The sequence below is a fragment of the Ictidomys tridecemlineatus genome, unplaced genomic scaffold (genome assembly GCF_052094955.1).
Source record: "Ictidomys tridecemlineatus isolate mIctTri1 unplaced genomic scaffold, mIctTri1.hap1 Scaffold_44, whole genome shotgun sequence".
NCBI lineage: Eukaryota > Metazoa > Chordata > Mammalia > Rodentia > Sciuridae > Ictidomys > Ictidomys tridecemlineatus.
The window spans coordinates 893,410-917,618 of NW_027522848.1; the positions used below are offsets into that span (position 1 = coordinate 893,410).

At 41.7% G+C, this 24,209-nt stretch overlaps 1 protein-coding gene and 1 pseudogene across 1 annotated transcript in view; both read left to right on the forward strand.

The window, feature by feature from the left end:
- LOC144373579 (SH3 domain-containing kinase-binding protein 1-like) overlaps nt 1–24,209 on the forward strand; it is a 189,812-nt gene that overhangs the window by 144,617 nt on the left and 20,986 nt on the right. Inside the window, 1 exon segment of the mRNA XM_078036604.1 lies at nt 11,485–11,570. Coding sequence (XP_077892730.1) covers nt 11,485–11,570 — 86 coding nt within the window.
- LOC120893046 (NADH dehydrogenase [ubiquinone] 1 beta subcomplex subunit 1 pseudogene) lies at nt 17,107–17,359 on the forward strand (annotated as a pseudogene).

Sequence of the window (24,209 nt, forward strand, 5' to 3'; positions counted from 1 at the left end):
CTCTCTTGAGACCATCTTACCAGTATGGGAGTTAAGTTTTTCTTTAGATTGACCAAGGCAACCTGACTACTTATTCACCAAAGGTTACAACTCAGCAGGAAATATATGTCCAGGTTATGATGTCCCTGAGGTGAATAGCTCCCGCATCCACAAAAGAAAGCATTAATAAAATAGACCTTTGCTCTTCTTAGGTATAAAATAATCAATTGATGAATTTTAAAAGGGAAGGAAAAACTGGTGAGTGAGCCTTGCAAATGTTCCCTGAATTGGCAGGTAAGATGTGTGCTTGGCCGCTTTAGGCCGTCATTTGAATTTGGATTACTAGAGTGCTCCAAATTTCTTTTCAAAGATTCCTAGTAATGCCTTGTATGATTTTTTTTTGGAGTGTTCCCTTTTCTACATGTCAGGAATGAAGACATGTCTTTGGAGAATTCGGAAGGGAGGTCTAGGCTAGAAATTATGGAGGGTGGGTATCTTTGATTCATAGATGGCAGTAAAAGCATGGAATGAATGCAATCACTCTAGGAAATTATGGAGAGGAAGAGATGGGGAGAGTAGAGGTGACTATTTATAGGGTAGAGAAAGAATTAGAAGCTGTCAGAAGGGTAGGGAAAGCAGGTTGTCATGGAAGTTAGAAGAAGAGAGTGTGTAGCAACAACTGATCAGTGGTTCTCATGCCTGGGCATGCATCGAATCATGTGGGGTGAGTTGAAAAGTTGGCATGAAGCCAAGCATGTGCGAACTTACCTTGTAAGAAATTAACTGGACAAAAGAACAGAAAATAGATGCTTGATGTGAATTCAGTGATAAGAAAAGCTTTCTCTGTGTGTTTGTATGTTTTTAGTTCATTTATTTCAGATATTCGTCAAATGCCTACATTTGGCCAAGTCCCCTTCTAAGAGATGGAAAAGTCACTTGGCCAGGCCAGACATAGCTCCTGCCCACCCACTGCTTGCTTGGGCTTTCGAGCCTGGCACAACAGGATAGAAAACCCACACTTCTTCTTACATAGCCTTTGACCTTGGGCAAGGTGCTCACTTCCTTGAGTCTGTTTCCCCCTCTGCAAAATGACACTGGAGGGGCTGGGGTTGTGGCTCAGTGGCAGAGCACTTGCCTAGCATGTGCAAGGCACTGGGTTCAATTCTCAGCACCACATATAAATAAATAAAGGTCCATGAACAACTAATAAAAAAATTTTTTTTAATGACACTGGAAGGCTACCTTGCTCCTTTTTATCTCCTTTGAAAGAGCTCAGCGGATAACTTTGATGGAAGAGGGGTTCCAACACAATGGCAAGCAGGTCATGCTCTGGAGCCCCAAGAGAGTAGAGATATAGATACCAGACAGCATATCAGGAGCAGCCACCCCTAGAAGCAGCAACAGGTTTGGCACTCTGGGGAGGCTGGGACCTGAGAGAGGGGAGTTGAATTATGGAGCACAGAAATCCCAAAAGGTTGGGGGAAGCACCTTTTCATATTTTAGGGTTTTCTATATTACTTACTGACATGATTTCATTTGTATGTATAATCTTCTTTCTTTCTACCCACATGTAGACTGAATCCTATTTGTTGCAAAAAGAACCGACAGTATTGACAGGATTTAGCCCCGAGTGACATTGATTTTCCTGCTACTGATGACCATAATGAGGCAGTGAAACACTAGGAAGTATTAACACCTTGACACCCACACAGCACAGTACCATTTGATTTCTGTCACACTTCTTTCATGGACTATTTCTCTAAATACTCTTTCTCCAAGCTGCAACCCACAAACTGTTTTCAGAGTTGTAAAATGATAGGTTCTTCTTTGTCCAGACACAGGTCAGGAGTTGGGCTCAGCCTCTTTAAAGCCCTTTGAACCTCTTCGAGCTTCCAAGTTGAGGCATTGCAGATGAGGTCTACAGACAGCATCCTCTTTTTGCCTTAGAGGGTTAATGGGGCTTGTTGTGCCCTGCATGGGCTCTGGAGGGAAGCCTTCTTCCATGTATACTTAAAGAGTGTACATAAAGAACAGAAATTTGGAGAGGAATTGAGTGAGCAATGCCCATCACCTTCCAACATGTCTTCACCATCTATAAATAGAGAGCTTGTTTGTGCTCATCTGGACAAGGACATGCAATGCAAAGGGACAGCTGCCAGGAAAACCACTGATTCCTGTTTCTTGTGCCTCTGGCCTCACTCAGGTTGTCCCAACTTAAGTGGGACCGCTTTTGCAATCCCAAAGTGCTTTTGATGCCTGGAGACATTTTTGGCCACCAGATGGGCACATAGGGACTCCACAGATCTCAGCAGGGCCTTTGGATCTATATTTCTGGGAAAGGGGAGGGAGGCCCTCCATCTGATGAGTAAAGAAAACTGGAGTTCCTGCTGCTCCTATTTTGTTCTTTCCTGATGGAAAGATCCAACCTCCACAAAAGTCACATGCATCCCGGGGCAGAACGCTTCTGAAAGACTGACTTCACATCTGCCGTCTTCACAGATGGTCCAAAGCCTCTTGTAGTTGTTATTTTGAGAGGAAAAAAAAAATCTCTTGGAGCACAGAACATGTGCATGTGGATGCTTGTCTTTATTATTGCCATCCCAAGTATAGTGGGGAAAGATTGGCTTGGGCATCAGAAACCTTCCATCTGGTTTCAGCTCTGCCACCAATCAGCTCATAGCCCTGGGCACATCCCTTCCCTCCACCGAGCATAGGACCCTTGCCTGTAACAGAGTGGGGCTTGATCTGGGTAGGGCTCTGCCCAGCTTCATGGAGCCGAGGTCTGATATTCCAGAGAGGGCAGCAAAGAGGAGTGCTCACTTGCATTGACTGTAAATCTTCAGGTTCATTATTGGACTGAGACCTTGGAGGTGAGCAGTGATTCCTCCTGACTTTACATTAGAATAGGGTGATAAGTAAGTTTGCTGAGTGGAAGAGAGAAAGAAGACAGGGTGATTCAGGTGGTTTCTCTGTGGTCTGACATTTGACCTCTGCCATTGTCTATATGAGTGAACAGCTCCTGGGGAGGATGAGAAGTGGTAAAAAGTTAGTGGATGCATAGCATGTGCGACAGTGGTTGCCTGCACATAGACAATGGGGCTTTTCTATTTCTTTTCCTTTCTTTCCAACTTCTTCCCCTCCTCCATAAAATGTTTTAGGCAGTTAAAGCCTAAACATTTGCATTATGGTAGTACATCCTTTTCAGGGAAAGAGGAACTGCAGAAAAGAGTTACCATATGGACTTGGAATCTTATTCAGTGAGAAGGGTGGAGCCATTCTTTCTGCCATCTCCTCTACTCATCTTCAGAAGGTTTGTGGATCCTTTGTAGGATTTGTTGTTGCTGCTGCTGTTTGTGCTGCAGCAAATTTGTTTGCTTGCTTGCCTTGGCTTCTTGCATACTTCAACACCTTTTCCATGCCACATGTCTTGGCTTAACTGTCCCAACTTGGGCTAAATTGGGCCATGCCACTGGCTGAGTTCACATTCTCAAGGGATACACACTGCATCTTCCACATTCCCGTCAGTATGCAAGCCCCATCTTGGGTCTCAGATCTAAGTGGGAAGAACAGGCCCCTCTGGATGCATGATTTTTGTTTATTATTAGGACTTCTTAGCTCGGGGAGCAAAGATAATTTACCCAGCTGGCAGTGAACTGAGGTGACACAGGCTGCCTGGCATCATTGATGACTCACTGTCCCCATGGCCATATCCTTAGCCTGGAAGACCAGGAGGCTGATTAATACAGCAGCTTCAAGAAGTGGTCAGCAGCCTTGGCTCTGCAATTAGACTTAGGCTCAACCCTTATTGCCAAGTGACTTAACCTTCCTGACAGTTGTCTTTCCTATAAAATGAAAATCTGGATGTCACAGGTACAGTTCCCCAGGAAGCAGACCCAGAGCCAGCAGAATATGAAGATTTGTTTTAGGATTCCATACCCATGTAAGGGAGAAGGAAACATGATTGGGCAGAGGGAGAAGTCAAATTGTGATACTTGCTCAAAAAGCATCTGCCAAATCCAAAAGGAGCTTTGGAACTAAAATGGTCCATCTGAATTGTCCCACATTGTGCTGAAATTGCTGAGACTTTTATATGGTGGGGTGTGAGCTGCCCTACAAGGAGGCTCTCTATAGTTGAGAGAGTCCCTGGAGGGGCCAGTAGCTGGAAGCCACCCAGTGACAGCATTCCAGTGAGGAACCCACCCCTGAAGGGGTTCGGGATATAGTGGATACTTCCAGGGGTGGTAGTGAGGATGGAATACTTAATACCTGAAGGATGCTCTTCTAGTGCCTGACATATGGTAAACATTCAGCAAGCAGTAGCTGCTGTTGTTATATCCATGGGTTGTACTTTTCCTTCCTCAGTTCCCTCAACTATTCAGTCCCTTCTCTGCAATTTAGCCTCCCTGTACAGAAAAGTAAGGAGACTCTTAGCTGTGAGTTGTCTATTCAAGCCACGTGTTTTAAGTGTCTGTAACTAAAGCTGCTAAGAAAAATATACAAAATAGCTTTATTTTAATTTCAAAATCAGAAATGAGCCAGGATAACTTTGTTCTGAAGCCTTTGGATAGATGGTGCTAGGTATTGCCAGCCTTCTACTATGTTCTTTTATTTAACAGCTGTGACCATAAAACCCATCAAACAAAAACACTTATAGGAACTGGTAAATGATAGAAGGATGGGCTTTTTCCTCTTTCTTGGAGTTCAACAACACCCTGTTTTGCCAAAAAGAACCCTTGTGTTGGGCAGACTGGGGGAGAATGGGCACTATGGGGGGCTGTATCCTCATTGGATGGCAGCCACTCCAGACATGTGCTTCTGTGAATTTCAGAAATTCTGGTATTTTTTAGAACTGAAGTTCATTAGCATTGTTGTAAAGAGGCTATAAATACAGTGAAAGGCATTTACAAATAGACATTGTAAAATACTTACACACCCACAGTCTGAGCACTGTCAAAACACCAGCTGCAGCTCCCCTACTTGGAAGGATCAGAACCTTTTTTAAACTACACCTACTGTGTTTTCAAAATAGGCTAGCTTCTGGCCCTACATAGATCATTTCCACTGATGCTTGTGTCTGGCTCTTGGCATGAAGGATCAGGGCTCAGTTATATATGAGCAAGATCTCAATCTTTTTCCTGTCAGAATGCAGCTGGTGCTTTAGAATCTGGGGAGGAGTCACTAGGGGATGATTAGTTCTTTTTTCTTCAGGGTGGTCCTTCATGGTTCAGGATATCAGACCATCTGTACAGAGCCTGCAGGCTAATCCCAGAGATATGAAACTCTTCCCTGGCTCACCCAGGACACACCAAATGCCAATTGAAGAGCAGCCACTTTGGCCAACTTCTAGTACAATGACTTTTCCTTTTTATTCAGTACCACCAGAACAGCACTCCCCAAATTTGGGATCGAGCCTCTAGTAGCTATAATCAGTTTACAGTTTAGTTTTACATTTACACTATGTTCTTTATAATTCTAATAGTTGTAAAGACAAAATGCCCGTATAGCAATAGTTGTCCATTGACAGCCACAATCCAGATTTTTTTTTTTTTACTTTCTTTGGAGTTCTCAGAGTTGTTATTTGCTTAGGCTACCATAACAAAATACCACAGACTGGGTGGCTTACACAGCAGAAATTTATTTTCTCATGGTTGTAAGCACAAGATCACACTAAGATCAAGGTGTCAGCAGGATTGGTTTCTTTTGAGGCCTCTCTTCTTGGCTTACAGGTGGCTGCCTTCCCTCTGGGTCCTCACAGGGTCTTTTCTCTGTGTATCCAAACTCCTCCTCTTATAAAAACACTAATTAGTTTATGGCTCACCCTAAGGACCACATTTTAACTTAAAGGCCCTGTCTCCAAATGCAGTCACATTCTGAGGTATTGGGGGGGTTAGGGCTTCAACATTTGAATTTGGAGAGGACACAATTCAACCAATAACAGACATAATCTAGGGGATCTCCAAGAATTTGTTTTTCATTTAAAAAGTGTTGATACGTTACTCAAGTGTGAGAAGTGATTTAAGAATGAAGGTGCTGTGGTCTGAATGCCTGTCATCCTCCAATTCACCTATTGGGATCCTAACCCCCAGGGTGTTGCATTAGGAGGTGGGACCTTTAGAAGGTGATTAGGTCACAAAGGTAGAGCCCTTACAAATGGCATTAGTGCCCTTATAAGAAACCTTTCAGCTTTTACCACTTGAGGATGGGGTGAAAAGATACCATCTATGAATCAGGGAGCAGCCCTCACCAAACCCTGAATCTGCCAACACCTTCATGTTGGTCTTCTAGGCTCAGAACTGAGAGCAATAAATGTTTGTTTATAAGCCAAGCTACCAGTTTACAGTGGTTTGTTGTTTTTGGTGGTGCTGGGGATTGACCCCAGAGCTTTGTGCATACTAGGTAAACACTCTACCAACTGAGCTGTATTCCCAGCCCAGTTTACAGTGTTTTGTCAGCCTAGAAGAACTAAGATAGGTTAGGAAATCAAGAATGCACCTGGACCTGATGGCACATGCCTATAATCCCAATGGCTTGGGAGGCTGAAGCAGAAGAATCACAAGTTGAAGTTCAAAGCCAGCCTCAGCAATTTAGTAAGGCTCTAAGCAACTCAGTGAGACCTTGTCTCTAAATAAAATATAAAAAAGGGCTGGGGATGTGGCTCGGTGGTCAAGTACCCCTGGGTTCAATCCCTGATACCAAAAAAAAACAATAACCCAGAATGCAACTTATCCACAGGTTATTGTCTAAGGTATACAAGGTCCAGACAGATCATAATGTCTGCCTATTCATTTACAGGAACCTTTTTGGCATACCTACATGTACAAAGCATTGAACTGGTAGGGGATAAATGACAAAGCCCACTTCTGAAGATTAAGTGAAGAAGATCACTAGGTACATAGATCTCATATATGGAATCTAAAAAAGTCAAACTCAGAAATAGAGAGTAGAATGACAGTTACCAGTGGCTGGTAGAGAGGGCAGGTAGACAGGGAAAGAGGAGACATTGGTCAATAGGCACAAGTTTCAGTCAGGGAGGAAGAATAAATTCTAGTAATCAATTACACAGCATGGTGACTAAAATTAATAATAATGTGTTGCAATCTCAGAACAGCTAAAGAAAGGATTATAAATGTTCTCACCACAAAAAGATGATAAACAGTTGAGGTGATGGATATGCTAATTAGTGTGATTGATCATTCTACAACATGTGTGTATTGAAACGTCACATTGTATACCATAAATATGTATGATTGTTGTCAGTTAAATAAAATAATATTTGAAAATAAATTAAAAGCCAGATCCCAAAGAAAAACAAATACATATAAAAGAACAAAATAGTTGAGAGTGACAGTAAAAGGGAAATAAGGGCAGAAAAGTAATAAAATCCAAGATATGATGAGCACAGTAATACATAACAGAGTCTTCCAACAACCCCTCAAGACAGGCTCATGTTGGACTGGAAGGTTTCAGCTGTCAAATCAAAGAGAAACACAGCTTCTTCAAGATCCATGGTTACCAGAATACACAACTAAACCACACGTTCAGAAGCAGCTGCGTTGTTCTGAGATGTATGTGATTAACGTAGGAGCAAAATTCCTTCTCTCCGATAGTCCCTCTTATTTACTGCTGAGCCTCCCACCAGGATGTCACCTCAAACCATCTTTCCTCTTGACCAGATAAAGCAAGCAAAAAACAAACACAAACAAGGAAAACAACAACAACAACAACAAACCCAGCCTAGTGGAATTAACTAGTCCCACTGCCTGAATGACCTTTCTCCCCAGGAAGGATATGTGTAAGTTCTGGTTCTTGGTGTGTTCCAAAATGGTTAGGACTGTCTAGCTGTGAGTATAACTTGAGTTGAGTCTGTGAGTTTGGAGGATGAAACCACCAAATCCATCAAGCCCTGTGGCTAACAGATAATAATATTTAAGGACTCTCAAGAAATTATTCTATTCTATTTGGGGAAAGAAAGACATTTTAAAATGATAATGATCCTTTCCTACTAATAATTCTGCATTTTAAAAATATTTTATCCCCGAGTACCTGTGGGGGGATCATTTCTAAGAACCCCCTCCAAGGATACCAAAATTCTTGGATGCTTAAGTCACTTATATAAAATGGTATTCTATTTCCATTTAACCTATGTATATCCTCTTTTGTACTTTAAATCATATCTAGATTATTTATAATAACTGATATAATGTAAATTCCATGAAAATAGGTGTTAAATTGTGTTGTTTAAGGAATAATGAATGATAAGACAAAAAAGTTTGTGTTCAATACAGATGCAATTTTATACTGAATATTTTTTCTTTTTTCAATATTTTTGTTTTTAATTGACAAGTCATAATTTTATATATTTATGGGGTGCAGTGCAATATTTCAATACACATATAAAAGGTGTAATGATCAGATCACAGTAATTGGCATATCTACCACCTCAGGCATTTATCAATTTTTTGTGTTGAAAGCATTAAAAATCTATTAGCTATTTTGAAACATTCAATTAATTTCTGTCAACTTTAGTTATCCTACTATGCTATAGAACATTAGAAGTTCTGGGTGCAGTGGTGCATGCCTATAATCTCAGAGGCTTGGGAGGCTAAGGCAAGAAGATTGCGAGTTCAAAGCCAGCTTCAGCAACTTAGCAAGGCCCTAAGCAACTCAGTGAGATCCTCTAAATAGAATATAAAAATGAACTGGGAGCCAAGAACGGTAGCACACGCCTATAATCTCAGCTGCTCAGGAGGTCGAGGCAGGAGGATCTCAAGTTCAAAGCCAGTCTAAGCAATGGTTAGGCTCTAAGTAACTCAGTGAGACCCTGTCTCTAAATGAAATCCAAAATAGGGCTAGGGAATGTGGTTCGGTGGTTGAGTGCCCCTGAGTTCAATCTCCAGTATCTTAAAAAAAAAAAGGGGGGTGGTGCTGGGGATGTGGCCCAGTGGTTGAGTGCCCCTGGGTTCAATCCCCATCACACACGAAAAAAGACATTAGAAGTAATTCCTCTTATCTAACTGCACTCCTGTACTCTGTTAATCCTCCTCTTCCCACCTCTGCCCCCTCCACACCCTTCGCAGGCTGGAAAACAGAATTTCATTCCTCTTATGATTGAATAATACTCCATTGTGTACAAGTGTGTGTGTGTGTGTGTGTGTGTGTGTGTGTGTGTGTGTGTGTTTACCACATATACTTTATATATTCATCCATCAATGGGCACAAAGGTTGATTACATATCTTGATTATGAATAGTGTTTCAATAGACATGCAAATACAGATGTCTCTTTGACATACCAGTTTCATTCCACTTGGCTGTATATATGATAGTTCTACTTCTAGTTTTTTGAGAAACCTCCGTACTGTTTTCCATGGTGACTGCACTAATTTACATTCCCATCAATAGTATATGACAGTTCCTCTTTCTCCATGTCTATGCCAGCATTTCTTATTTTTTGTCTTTTTGATAATAGCCATTCTAACTGAGATAGGATGAGATATTATGGTTTTGATTTGCATTTCCCTAACAATTAATGATGCTGAATATCTTTCTCATAAGCCTGTTGGTCATTTTTCCTCTTTTGAGAAATCTCTATTCAGGTCGTTCATTCATTCATTTAAAAAATCAGATTATTTGTTTTATTGCTGTTGAGTTATACAGTCTTAGATTGGTTGAATCCATAGATGCAGAACACACTCATATAGGGGATTGACTGGACCTTCAAATTACTGGATGCCAGAGCCCTGACAATAAAATGCATTGAAATGTATTTCTCCTTCCTACCCCTTCAGTTGGCTCAGGATCTCTTTGATTCAGTGGCCCTGAGCTGTAGTGGCCAGGGGAATGAAGAAAGAGCCTGCAACAGAACCATTTTTGGGGGGCTCCACAGTCAAAGGAAATTGGGTGAGGCAAGAAACAAAGGTCCTTTTATGAAGCCCAGGTTATTTCTCCTTTTCAAGTTCAGTAGATCATTCTCTGCCTAAACTTGTATTTCAACCTAGCTCTGAAAGGCCCAGTAAGTCCCATAGTGCACATTCATTGAATAGTATTCCGGTGATATTGCTCTTAATAGAGACCATGCCCTTGGGCCCAGCCCTGCTCCAACCACCCTCCTTGCCCTCCAGATTTACAGGTCTTCTGCTGCAACCTTCCCTCCACCACCCACTACTTCCAGGACTCGCCAGATACACCAGGACATACCATTCACACCAGACTCTATCACACCCACCCAGCACAGCCTGGCCCTCTCCAACCTTGCCAGCTTTTTTCCTCTTGCTTCTAAGGACCCCTGGGCACAGGTGTACCCTCATCTACCTTTGAGTCCCTGCTCAGTTATGCCTTTTACAAATATGTCCTCTTTCCCTTTTTCTCCAAGGCCCAGCTATAATGCTGTCTCTTTTGTATGTCCTCTATCTGGGGCCATACAGATCCTCTGAACAAACCCAGGACTGTGGCATATCTGTATTGTGCATGCCTATACCATATGGGCTTGTGGTTGTTTGTCTGTCTCTTCCATTTAGACCATGCTCCTTTCCAGAGTAGGTACCACCTGACTTGGCCCTCTCCAAACCCCCAGCACAGTAGGTATTTGTCAAGTGCTTGTTGAGTGATTGTTCCTCCTTGTGTAGTTGAGCTTCAGGCATGACCTTCAGGAGCTATGAGATGGACTATTTCTTTTGCTTTCCTGGAAACAACTGCTCGGCTTCTCCTTCTCATTTTATGGGCAAGAATCTTTTCCTTTTTCACTGCCATCACAGCCCTTGGATAATCTTGTTCAGGGCTCATCTCCCTGAGAGGGCCAAAGAACTGCCCTTTTAGAGGAATTTGGAAGAACCTTGTGCTAGTGTATGAGGAAGCTGGGTTTCTTTCTCATTGTCTTGAAAGCCTGTTCCCATCCCAAACATGTGCTGCTTCCAGCCCAGATACAGGAAATCACTCGTGTCCTGATGGGCACAGGGGCACCCACCCAGGAGCCATCTAATTTTACAGACTTATGCCCTGATGCCAGCTTTCAGGCTGCCAGATCTCAACTCGACACCTTGTGCCTGTCAACAGCCTGGCTGGTGCCTCAGCCTCAGGCCAGAGAACCTTTTCTTCAAGGTTAAAAGTAGCTGACCTTTGACAAGCAGCATTGGCTAAATTCCATGTTCCTTAAAAGGGAAGCTCCCAGTTTGCCAGTGCTTATTTGGCCATGGGGCGGGAGCGGGCCTCTGTTGCACACTGTGTATCCAGAGGGAGGGTTTGTGGCTGAAGGTGCGTTGGGGAGCAGTCATTAAAACAGCCATCTTCGAGTCTATGTGCAGGAGAGGGGGTTATCCAGTCCATTCCCAGATTGTACCACGGCCCATGTGGCTGGACAGCTCATTGGCTCCCTGTGGCTCCGTCACAGGCAACAGTGCCACTTGCCCCATGCACAGCACCCTCCTTAACATGTATCCAGCAAGAAAGCTCACAGAATGACGAGAACACATACCGATTATTAAATGTCTGGACTTGTGTTTTTAATGTAGGGGTGACGGTCCAAAGATTGAATTGACGGGCAGTACGCTAGCCAGCATCCTGGACAAGGATCTCTCGGATCGCAGCAATGACATTGGTGAGTAAAGACATTGTTCTGCTTTCATTGCAGAGTTGGAAAGGAATTACAGTTCCTTGTTTCCCCCTTCAAGCAGTGTGATGAGAACTAACATGATAATTGAAATGCCAGGCTGCCAGCCCTTGCTTGGCTTTAGATGTCACAGTTTTGTAAAGAAGGGAAGGGATGGTACCTTCTGCATGAAAACAGAGTACCTAGGATTTTTACCCTTTCTGGCCTTAGCAGAAACTCCTTGCAAAGTCTAATGAAAAGAAATGATGAATAAACCTTTTTGTGAAAGTGGGCATGAGCACATTTTTCCAGTGATATGTGTATTTAGCATAGAGTAAATGGGTGCAAATACAGAATGGCAGAGATCATTGTAGATCCAGCACTAAGTATTTGGACTCTGAGTTTAAAATGAGCTTTGGTATGGTAATTGCCAGTTGGTCTCCTATACTACTGAGTTTTCTCAACAGGAAGGGGGCTAAAATCTCTCTGGGTAAACATAAGTCAGAGGTTCATTTGGGGGTATCCTTGGGTAGATATGAGGCTCTTAGTGGTCTCACCTGAATGATAGCTCTGTTAGGAAATCCAGATTCAGGGATCAAACTTTTTTAGCTTTACATCTTTTATTTGTAACTACTGTGGTCATAAGTCAGCATTCTTTCATATTCTGTATATTGTAGAGGGCTACATTTTGAACTTTACCTTATTTTAATTTGACTTTATGTTGTGAGGTAATTATAGATTCAGACATGTAAGAAATGGTAGTACTCTATATTTCCTTTACCCAGTCCCACCTCTGCATTGTAATATCTTCCAGAACTATAGCATAATATTGCAACAGGTCATTGATGTTGATGCAATCTGTCAATTTTACTCACATTGCCCTGTTTTGCTAATAACTGTGTGTGTATGTTGAGTTTGCCACAGTTTTTTTCATATGTGTGGCTTAGTGTATCACCGCTGGGATTCCTCACATTGCTCTTTTCTGGCCACACCCACCTCCCTCCTGCACACACCCCACCCCCAGCCTCTGGCAGTCGCTATCGGGGATTGATTTTTCATGGAATATACATTTCCAGCATCATCTGTGTTGGCCACTCAATATTTAGAAACAGTTCACCAGTTGGCAGGCCTTATAAGAGCACTAGAATGCTTGACGTGAATGTTCTCCTTGCCTGGTTTTCATCCCCTTTTTGGGTGCTGTTTTCTTATGAATCTGCTAATAGAATTGCATCTTTGCAAACTGCTGACCTGCAATCTCTGGCCTGACCTCTTGAAGGCTTGCGGGTAGATGTGTGGTCATGACTGTAAATACCAAAAGTATTTGCCCTGTTTCCAAAAGCTGGTTTACATCCTCAGCTAGCCTTTGAGAAGCCCAGTCAGACAGCATAACCTTACAGCTTGGGCTGATGCAATAACAGCAGGAACTCTGGCCTGCTATAGCATTTGATCTGGTGAAAAGACAGGGAGAAGCAGAGCAGTGATCATCTGTGAATGAAAGAGAATCATCAAAGTGAGCCAAATTAAGTTCCAGTTCTACCACTGGGGTCAGTGTTTGGGCTCCAGAGTGACTGGTGGGCAAAGTTCAGCCAACTGCTGAACTGTTTCTAAATGTTGAGTGGCCAACACAGATGATGCTGGAAGGTCAGGTGGGGCATTGGTGAAGGTCAGGTGGGGCGTAACACAGGAAGGGAGGTATTCTACCTCTAGAGTATACGGAGCCATATGTCTTTCTTGTGAGGAGCATTGACCCTTGTTTTCTTTGGGTTTAAAGATACCTAACAAGGCTAGCGTCAAACATGAATAGTATATTTTCCAGTCTAACCAGCTAGTTTGGAAATGTTGGAGGCATTGATGTGGGAAGGGTAAATCTATAGAAGCTTTTCATACTGTGAAAACTAAGCACCAGATGTATGTATTTGGGAATTCAGAAAAATGATGCTGAGGTTTGGTTCTTTCATTTTTGCCAAGAAAACATTAGTTCCCAAAGACTATAATACCTCAAACTAACCACTTAATTTATGTATGTGTGTGTGTGTGTGTGTATTATTTGCATCACACAAAATGATAATTGGAAACTATATAATCAACCAATAAATACTTGAGTACCTCCTACTTAAATGCAAGGCTGCCTGGGTACTGAGGCCCTCATATAGACCCTGCCTTCTATTGGCATTAGATCTACTTGAGCCCTTAAAGTAGCAAATGATGACTGGGTGGTAGAAAGTAAGCTGATCAACAGAAAGCATGTTCCCCAGGACTGGTGTGCTAGGATAGGCTCCATAAAAGAGGATGGACTTATCCATTCCTTGAAATTGGATTTTTATTAGGCAGGGGAGAAGGTGGGCAGGGAAGTCACATGGGAAATGTTGACAGTTATGTGTAAACCAGCCTGGCTGCAGTAGTGTTTGTCCTGGGAAGGAGGAGAGTTGACCTGGAAATATAAGTGGGAGCCAGATAGTGTTTATAGGGGATAGATTTGTGGTTTATTTTGTAGTGGGTGCCATTGATGGCTGACACTGAAGTGTGACATGATCACATCTAAAAATTAGGATAGAGAGCTTTGCGGGACCAATTAGAGGAAAGAAAGGTAGGTGTCAGGGAGTCAGGTTTTTTTATAGTTGAGGTGAGAGATAGAGCCAAGATTAAGCTACTCACAAAAGGATTGGGGACAAAAGAAAGGATGTAAAAGCAGCAATACAGGAGAATTATTGCTAGACCTTAATAACAACTTGGAAGTGGAAGCAGGGAGGAAGAGAGAATGATAGGTTAGATGTGAGGTTTTTAGGGTTGAATGACTGGGGTAACAATGACCTGAGTGGAAATGAGCATGTCAGCAAAAGATGCTGGTTTGGGAGGGAGGCATTTGATGGATTTAGTTAAGCATGTTTACTTTGAGATTTGTACAGACATCCCCATATCAGTGCTGGATGGAGTCTGAAAATAGAGGTCTGGTGCTCCAGAGACTGGCAGGGATTGCAGATAGAGATTAGGAGTTCTCTGGAAGCTGTGGCAAGAGCAAACATTTCAGAATTGGCATCTGCAGACCTGGGTTTGAGTATTGAATCTTCAATTTCCAGGCTAGATGGCCTTCTCTAATTTACAGATTCTCTGAGCTTCTACTTCCTTACCTGTATTTGTCTTGTCTTCCAGAATTCTGCAAATCACTTGTTGGGCTGCCAAAAAAAAAAAAAAAAAAAAAAACCACACATAGTAGAAATGCTTATCATTAACGTTGTTTGCTTAGAAGTGGCTGCTGGGTCAGGAAGAAGATAATCTTTACCATAGGAAAGGTGAAGATGAAGCCAGGTGCAGTGGCGCATGCCTGTAATCCTAGCGGCTGGGGAGACTGAGGCAGGAGGAGTTCAAAGCCAGCCTCAGCAATAGCGAGGCACTAAGCAACTCAGTGAGACCCTGTCTCTAAATAAAATACAAAATAGGGCTGGGGATGTGGCTCAGTGGTCGAGTGTCCCTGGGTTTAATCCCCAGTACCAAAAAAAAGGGGGGAGGTGATGAAGCTGCGCATAGCAGTGCACACCTGTAATCCCAGTAGTTTGGGAGGCTGAGGCAGGAGGATTGTGAGTTCAAAGCTAACCTTAGCAATTTAGTGAGGCCCTAAGAAACTTAACGAGACCCTGTCTCAAAACAAAATATAAAAAGGGCTAGGGATGTAGCTCAGTGTTTAAGCACCCCTGGGTTCAATCCCTGGTACAAAAAAAAAAGAGGAAAGAAAGAATAAAAAGGGAAGATGAATTTAGGGCTCAAGATCAAACCCTAGCAAAGTCCATTTTTAAGGGAAAAAAGTGAGATTTTGCAACATCTCAGAGACCAGAGGCGGAGCAAATTTTAAGCAGAATGTCTTTAGGCTCAGCAGCAGAAATGTTCTTTGTAGGTAGATCCACCAAGGAAAAAAGGGCACTATAGAGCGGGTGGCTCTCTTGGGCTGCTTTTGTAGCATTTGTTCATTGCTTTGAATCAAGGAGGAAGTTATTTGTACCTGAATGTTTTGTTAGTGCTTTAGACAATTGAAGCTGTCCAAATGTGGGTTGCAGTGAATAGCATAATATAGTCCTGAAAGTCATTGGAAACCGTCAGTGTTAGCTATAAATAAATCTGTGTTTCCTCTTAATAAAGCTGTAATTTAAAATTATTGTAATATTAAATTAGAGAACATGGCTTTTTCAGATCTCATGTGGGCAGCTACCAGCATCTGTCAGCCAGCAATAATTTAGAATGAAATCAATTGGTCCAAAACTAAGTTGTTGATGTCAGTTTGAGATATTGTTTGTATCAAACTACACGGCCATATTTCAAGTAACATAATAGAAAACATGGAAGAGCTCCAACATAGGCCTGTGCATGAATAGAAAAGAAAATTAAATTGTCCAGTTTTCTCTTGCTGATAGAAGAATCTCTGTTCTGATTGAATGAGAGATTATAGGCCACAGAGTCAAGTGCCATAACATTTACTTTTATTATGCCGTATATTGTAGTTCCCACCACATGGCAGGATTTATTGTTATACTTCAATACTACAGAGAGATTTTCAATTCCTTTCCTTCTAGAACACATAGCAACAGGTCTCCAGATGGGAAGCAGCCTGTGAAGTAAGCCACCTAGTTTCAACTAACTGACTTGGAGAAAGTTCTTCTCATTCCTCCTTATTTAGAGACAGGGTCTCACTGAATTACTTAGGGCCTTAGTAAATTGCTGAGGCTGGCTTTGAACTCACAATCCTCCTGCCTCTGAGGGATGTAGCTATGTGTCTGATAGCCTGGCACTGGAATCATTGCTCCAGCCACATAAGCCACCATGCCTGGCCCCATTTCTATCTCTTTATGTCGACACTACCCCCTCTGTGAGGAAGGTGAAGATTTCCCCTTTGCCTTCAACTTGACCCACAGAGCACAGTTTACACTGTAGTCAATTTAGGGGCCAAGAGTTGCTACCTTTAAAGTTAGACTTGGGCCATGAATGTGGTTCAGAAGATATGAAGGCTAACTGCAACTTGTCCTCAGATCTCTTATGGATGACTAGGGACTGTGATTCATTTGGACCAGGAAGAGTAAAAGTATTTATGCCCTAGGAATTATTATTTTTTAAATATTTATTTTTTAGTTTTTTAGGTGGATTCAATAGCTTTTATTTTTATGAGGTGCTGAGGATCGAATCCAGTGCCTCACACGTGCTAGGCGAGCGCTCTACCACTTGAGCCACAACCCCAGCCCAGAATTCTTTTAATAGCCACTTGATTTGGGAATCAATTGTAAAAGTTCTAAAATCAGATTGTGGTGATGATTGCACAACTATAAATTTACTAAAAAATATTAAGATGAGGGAATTTTACGGTATGTAAATTATACCTCAGTAAAACTGTTAAAAAGAAAAAAGGGAACACTAAAATTTTCCTAACACATTAAGGTCCCAATGTTAATAAATAAATAAATAGACAGCATTCATCTGTATGTATGGGGTTAAAAGGGTGTTTCTGGGCTGCTTCTGCCCTTGATCTTTGGTGTCATTTGTTAGCGCCAGGGCCGCAGCACTCATGGTGAACTTACTTCAGATTGTGTGTGACCACTAGGTTCATGTACTCGTCCCTATGGGATTTGTTGTTGGATGTTATCTAGACAGAAAGAATGATGAAAAAAGTCTACCTTCTGCAACAAGACTATGTTGTGTAGAAGGGAATTGAGGCCCAATGAAGAAGTTACCTGGAAGTAAAGACTGTGGCTGAATCACAGAATATTCACATTTTAAAAGTTATGATACAAATAAAACCATGTTTATTATTTATAAAAGGGTGCTTCTGCCCCACTGCACAAAAATATTTGTGACTAATAACTGCTATATTGGTGTTTCTGAGTTGTGTGTAAACCAGTTCTTTATACATAGAATTATATTTTACATATGTTAAGAAAGCTCTTCAAAAACTTGTAGAGGAATCATTTGAGGATGAAAATAAGTCCCTAGAGCTTTGTGTATTATTTTACATGGTTTTCTTAAATGGAAGCCCACCTGGATGTTGATATGTAGCTGATTACAGCTCTGGTGACAGAACAATCCCAGTGTTCAGAAGGTTTTCCTAAAACCTTCTGGGTGTTTTCTAAACATATTAGGGGGAAGAGCATTCCTTTAAAATCTTTGATTCCCCTTTGAGGTGCAGCTATAGATGGTTGCCTCTGAGGGATGTAGCTATGTGTCTGATAGCATGGCACTGGAATCATTGCTCCAGTGCAATGGAGAGAAGATCCTCTGTTTTTGTCTCCCCTCTCCCAGCATTCATATTTTCTAGTGTTGAAATAATGCAGTGGAACAAGCAAGAGGAAGGAAAGATGTTTAGCACATTTCTCTCATTCACCACTGCCCTGTGAGGGAATAGTATAATGACTTGTGTTTTCAGAGTAAATATGCAGGAATAAAGAAAGCCAGGTAACTTGGGCAAGGTTAACCAGCTAGTAAAAAGCAGAGTTGGGGGATTGAATCTAGGTCCAAACTTCAGTGCAAGAGGTTGATCTATATCAGCAGTCCTCAACTGCTCCCTTAAAAGGGATATTTTGCAACATTTTTGGTTATTATATCATGGGGGTAGGGATGACTACTGGTTTGTAGTAGGTAGAGGACAGGAACACTACTAAACATCTTACAGTGCACAGGGCAACCCCATAAGCAACAAAGAATGACCCTGCCCCAAATATGGATAGCACAGAGATCAAGAAATCCTGGTCTGTGTCAAGAAGCTGATGGTAAATTGGGACTATCTGAACTGTCCCTCCACCCCCCACACACACACTCCAAGTACAGCCTTGTGTTCCCTGTTGTTGACTGTACGATTTCCTGAGAATCTATATAAAACCTACTTTGAAAATAATTTCAGAGCTTTTGGAAACTAGTGATTTAATGTACAAAAGAGTAAATATATTTGAAGTAATTCACTTAAACAAGTAATTCACTCAACCAAGGACAAAGCCATGACCTTGGAGAGAGAGCTCTTCCACAAGCTTGTGGCAAGTTACTTGCCCTAGAAACAACAATATGATTTTTTTGGAGGGATACCAGGGATTGAACTCGGGGACACTCAACCACTGAGTCATATCCCCAGCCCTAATTTGTATTTTATTTAGAGACAAGGTCTCACTGAGTTGCTTAGCACCTCACTTTTACTACTGAGGCTAGCTTTGAACTCAAGATCATGCATCAGCCTCCCAAGTCGCTGGGGACGTGGGCCATGCACCAAGCCAGTGATAGGATTTGAACTTGGTTTCCATACAGAGCATTGTATTTGAGGTTACATATTCTCCAATGGTTCAATAGCTGGTGTTTAAATGGATGTAAAAGAACAACAAATAAAATGTCATCAATGCTAAATTCTAAGTCTATATTCTCTATAGTAAAGCTCTAAAGGACATATATAAAGCAATTTAATTGTGACTATTAACAGAAAATTTTTGTTACCATGATACCAAATCTGCAAAAATAGGGGGGTTAAATTCTTATTGTGCAATTTTTACCTTTTACTATAAGAAATCATCTCTAGGGGTTTCTTGGGCAGATTTTGAGTGATGTCTTAGATCCCCTGATTTGGATTATTGGTTTTTCTGCCCTGCTTATATAATAATATTACATTAGAAAAGTTTATATTAAACTTCTCCTTTTGGAGCTAGACAGCCAGTTATTGATCTTTGCAGCATTTCAGGTTGTTGAGCAATTTCTCAGATTTTGTAGAACATAATGTAACCTGATGTAAAGAACCCCATGAGTGGCATGTGCAGAGTTCCAGATAGACTACTGGCTAAGCATGTGTGTGAACACCTCCCTGCTTTCTTGGGGATAATTACTCAGACAGGAGAACTTACATTTGAGATGCAGCCATGGCTCGCTTTTACAGAAACTGTCTCCTTTCCAGTGACATCCAAACATGGCCTTTGGGACCAAAGATGTGGTTAGCATTACCCAAGCCAAGAAATGGCAGATGCATTTGCTGCTGTTGTACAAGTCTGCAGGTGACAGTGTGGGGTGTGCATGTGTGGATATATGCAGTTCTATCTCCTATTAAGGGACGTAAGTCACAATCAAACTTAAATTTCCATCAGCAATATTTGAGAAGCGCTCTGCATTTCTCTAATGTGGCGAAAAGAAAAGAGATCATGTTGAGCACTAGGCACTATTTCATGGAAGCAAAACAGGCAGCACTGCTGATTGATTGCTTGTTAACCCTCACATTTTTGTTTCCTCCTGATGCCTATGGAGACTGACTTAATTCAAAAGAGCTGCTAGGCCTGACCCCCTCCCAGCCGTGCCTTGAACCTTCCTTGGTTCCCACCCCTCAGGGGTGTCATTGTAGGTATTCCCCTAAATAATTAAACAGATCAAGCTGGCCACCAACACTCATTTCAAAAGGTGTCTTTCAATCATACAGGAAATGGGCCCATGTGGAAGCCTCATCTTTCTGGGTTCTTTAAGGGGCCCGATTCAGCCCTCATGGTGGCACACACTTGTAATCCCTGCAGTTTGGAAGGCTGAGGCAGGAGGATCATGTGTTCAAAGCCAGCCTTGGCAATTTAGTAAGGCACTAAGCAAATCAGCGAGACCCTGTTTCTAAATAAAATATAAAAGGGGCTGGTGACATGGCTCAGTGGTTAAGCACCTCTGAGTTCAATCCCTAGTACCAAAAAGTAAATAAATAAAAATAAAGGGCATGATCCTGGATACAAACTGAGCATCTCCAATTACAGACCTTTACAGTCAGAGATGTTGGTTTTCATCAGAATCCAGGAACTCACTCTACCTGTATACCCCAAACAGGGCAGTCTTGGTCTTAGTAGTCCATCTTGGGGACTGTGCTTAGTTATGGGGGGTTCCATAAACATCTTTTATCCCATCACATCAGATGAGTATAAAAGCAATAAACATTGGTTATGCCAGTAAGAAATGTCTCATGAAGACTATAGAAACACAGGGAGAGGTCAAACAAATCATAGTGGGGAGACCATAACAAATGTTGCCTAACCTCATTAGAGTGATATATTTGGTGGTGTGAATTATTCTAAAACACGAGAGTGTGAACAGTGCATCCTGCCCAAGCCACCTCCACCTGTTAGCCTATAATGAGGAGTATAATCATCTGGGGAGGGATGGAGGGATACATGAGGTGTGGGGAGCATCAGTTAAGATAGCTCTTTGCTGATGAACCAAACTTAGCAGGCCTCTAACCTTGTCTAAAGTTTCTAGATCATGCCTTAATATGGCTAGAAGAGGATTTTGACAATTTGCTTCATAAAGTGATAATAATAAAATAGTATACTTCATAAATTATATAGTGCCTAGTAGCCATGTGGACTTGCAGCCAGCCCCAGAAAAGCTCATTTGTGTGCCAAGATGACATATATTCCCCTTGTATTTTGGTCATCTTCCTCTCTGTGAATAGGACCTTCACAATCTTTACCCATCCCAATGGCTTGAGTGCTTCTACCTTTGCTATGTGCTGAGATGCTTTTCAGCCTTTTTGGGGTACAAATCTGAAGACTAGTATACAACAAAGAGACTTATATAGTAGCCTTCTCTATATCCACCATGTACTCCACAGAAGCCTGTGAGTTGCAAGTGAATGTGAAAGCAAGATGGGAACAAGTGACAGTCATTTCTCAGATTGCACATGGCATTTATTTGACTTGGGATGCTCCCCACTCTCCGCCCACTAGCTGTGGGCTCATGGATTGGCAGAGCCCAGCTCTGGCTTTGGTTTTACTTGCAGATATACAGAGAGATACACAACCTGCCAGAAAATCATGCTCACATACCTCTTTGTCAAACTAAAACCATATGGACAAACTATAATTTATTAAGCATGTTATTTTATTATTATCACTTAATGAAGTAAATTACCAAAATCCTTCTCTTGCCATGGACTCTTGTTAAGGTATGGTCTGGAAACCTTGGCCAAGCTTAGCAGGCTGCTAACTTTGATTGATAATAAGAAAAGTGATTAGCAGTTGGGGAGTGAGGTTGGTGGGCGCCATTAAAAGGTAATTGGATCTGGTGGTGACAGGCTGAGTTGGAGGTTAACAGGGTGCCCTGATTTGGAACCAAAAGAAGCCTGTTACAGACCTTTGCAGTAACCTGTGGTGATATTCTCTTCACCTCCCCAGGCCTGAGTCATCTCTCCCTGACAGTTTGTGCTCTTTGGAATTTCACAGATCATTTACAAAAAGGCTGAAAATTGGAGGGGATTGCCAATTTTTATTTTATAATTTAAGCACATTTGAAAAATGTTATCTCCTATTATTAGAAAGGATATAATCTCCAAGTTTAAAAATTGAATAGATTAAGCTTAATGGGAAACTCACCATACTGACCTTTTTCTGAGTGCTTTATGGACTGGAGACAACTTTAGCATAGACACATCTGTTCTTGGCTGGTATTTGAAAACCACAGGTCCAGCTCATGTCTACAAAGGTGAAAGGTAGGGGAGAGAAGAAATGTGGGGCAATTGGAAGGAATCAGAGGGAGTCAGGTATTGAAGTATAACTCAGGTGAAAACTCATACCATTAGCAGCTCAATATATATGGGGGGGAGGGGCAGAGAGAGAGAGAGGATTGCTTGTAATTTTGTAAAAATCACTCATGAAGGGGTTGGAGGTGCCTCAGTAATAGAGTGCTTGCCTAGCGTTTGTGAAGTCCTGTGTTCCATCCCCAGAACCCAACACACAAACACACACATATACACATACAAAGTTAAATCAGACACAGAACATTATTTTTTGTTGGTGGTGGTTGTTGTAAGTTGTAGATGGACACAATACCTTTATTTTATTTATTTATTTATTTATTTATTTATTTGCAGTGTTGAGAATCGAACCCAGTGCCTCACACATGCTAGGCAAGCTCTCTACTGCTGAGCCACAACCCCAGCCCACGGAACATTCGATTTTTAAGAGCACTTGAAATACTTTTTACCCCAGTTATCTTTTTTCTCACAAGTTTTACAGATGAGGAGCAGCTCGTTTAGTTACCAAGGCTGCGGGTGGGAACCTTCCAGTCTCTCCAAGAAGTTGATGAGGCTTTGCTCCTGTACCTCCCAGTGGAGTAAGAAGAGCTCTGGGCCTCAGGACAGTAGCTCTTTCTTCCTCAAGTTTTGTATCAGCATAATTTTGGCTTCTATGTAGTTTTGAATGTTAGGATATTACTATTTTACATATGCATTAACATTTCATGTTATGAGTGTCTGTTTCTCTTTTATCTAAGTGAGTGCTATTAAATAAGATGAAATGACACATACATCTTGCTGTCCAAAAAGCAAACATACTCTCGGTTGAGGCTGCTTGCCCTGCTAAAGCAGGCCATCTGGCACACCATTGCATCTCTCTGGATCTTGGGTTTGTTTCTGTCTCTTTTATTTTATGCCTTTTCTGTTTGTCTGTTTGTGATATTGGGATGGGACCCAGGGGCAAGTGCTCTACCATTGAGCTATACCCCCAGCCCTTGGGTTTTCATCTTTCAACCAAGGGCTTAAATGAAATGACTGTAAGGTGCCCTTCTCCAGCCTCACAATCCATATTTCTATGATTCCCACTTCTTTTTTTTTTTTTTTTTTTAATTTTTTTTTAATATTTATTTTTTAGTTCTCGGCGGACACAACATCTTTGTATGTGGTGCTGAGGATCGAACCCGGGCTGCACGCATGCCAGGCGAGCGTGCTACCCCTTGAGCCACATCCCCAGCCCCTTCTTTTTTTTTTAAAGGGATTCCTTTATTTTTTTAAAATGGGCCTTTACTTTATTTATTTATATGCAGTGCTGAGAATCGAACCCAGTGCCTCACCCATGCTAGACAAGCACTCTACCACTGAGCCTCAACCCCAGCTCCTGATTCCCATTTCTTTTAGCTGACTTTTTTTGGACATTGAGGAAACTATTCTCTTAGTAGCCTCTGAATCCTCTTTAAAATTATGTAGTTTGTTCTTTCATTTGTCTCTGAGCTGCTCAGTTTCATGTTAATTTCTCCCTCCCTCCTTTCCTTTTTTCTTCTTCTTTTTTTTTTTTTTTTTTTTTGGTACCAGGGTTTGAACCCAGGCGTGCTTACCCATTAAGCCATATCCCCAGCCCTATTTTGTGTTTTACTTAGCAACAGGGTATCACTGAATTGCTTAGTACCCCACTGTTGCTGAGGCTGGTTTGAACTTGGGATCCTCCTGTCTTAGCCTCCTGAGTCGCTGGGATTACAGGCGTGTACCACTGTGCCCATCTCTGTGTTAGTTTCTTGATCTAGAATTGATAATGTGCCCCTATCTAAGGTCTAATTGAGGGTTTTCTGTGGCTTACTGATTTTTCCTTATAAGAATTTTGCTGGCCCTATTGAAGTGCAGGTAACTGTTAAGGAGTATGAGCACAACTTTTTATAGATTTTTAAGTTATTCATCCTTTTTAAAAATTATTTTGATTTTTAAATTGCAAATTCTTACTGAGAAATATAAAAGGATAGGATGTTGACTATCCTAAGTTTGAGTAACTACAGCAAACCCTGATAGAGAGGGACATAGTTCTGAGACATCAAGAAGGGCATGAGATATGTCAGATAAATCAAGCAGTCTCAGACAGGTATGCTTGGATTTGAATCCTTACTCTGTAAGTTCTGTTGGTTTCTAATTCTTTA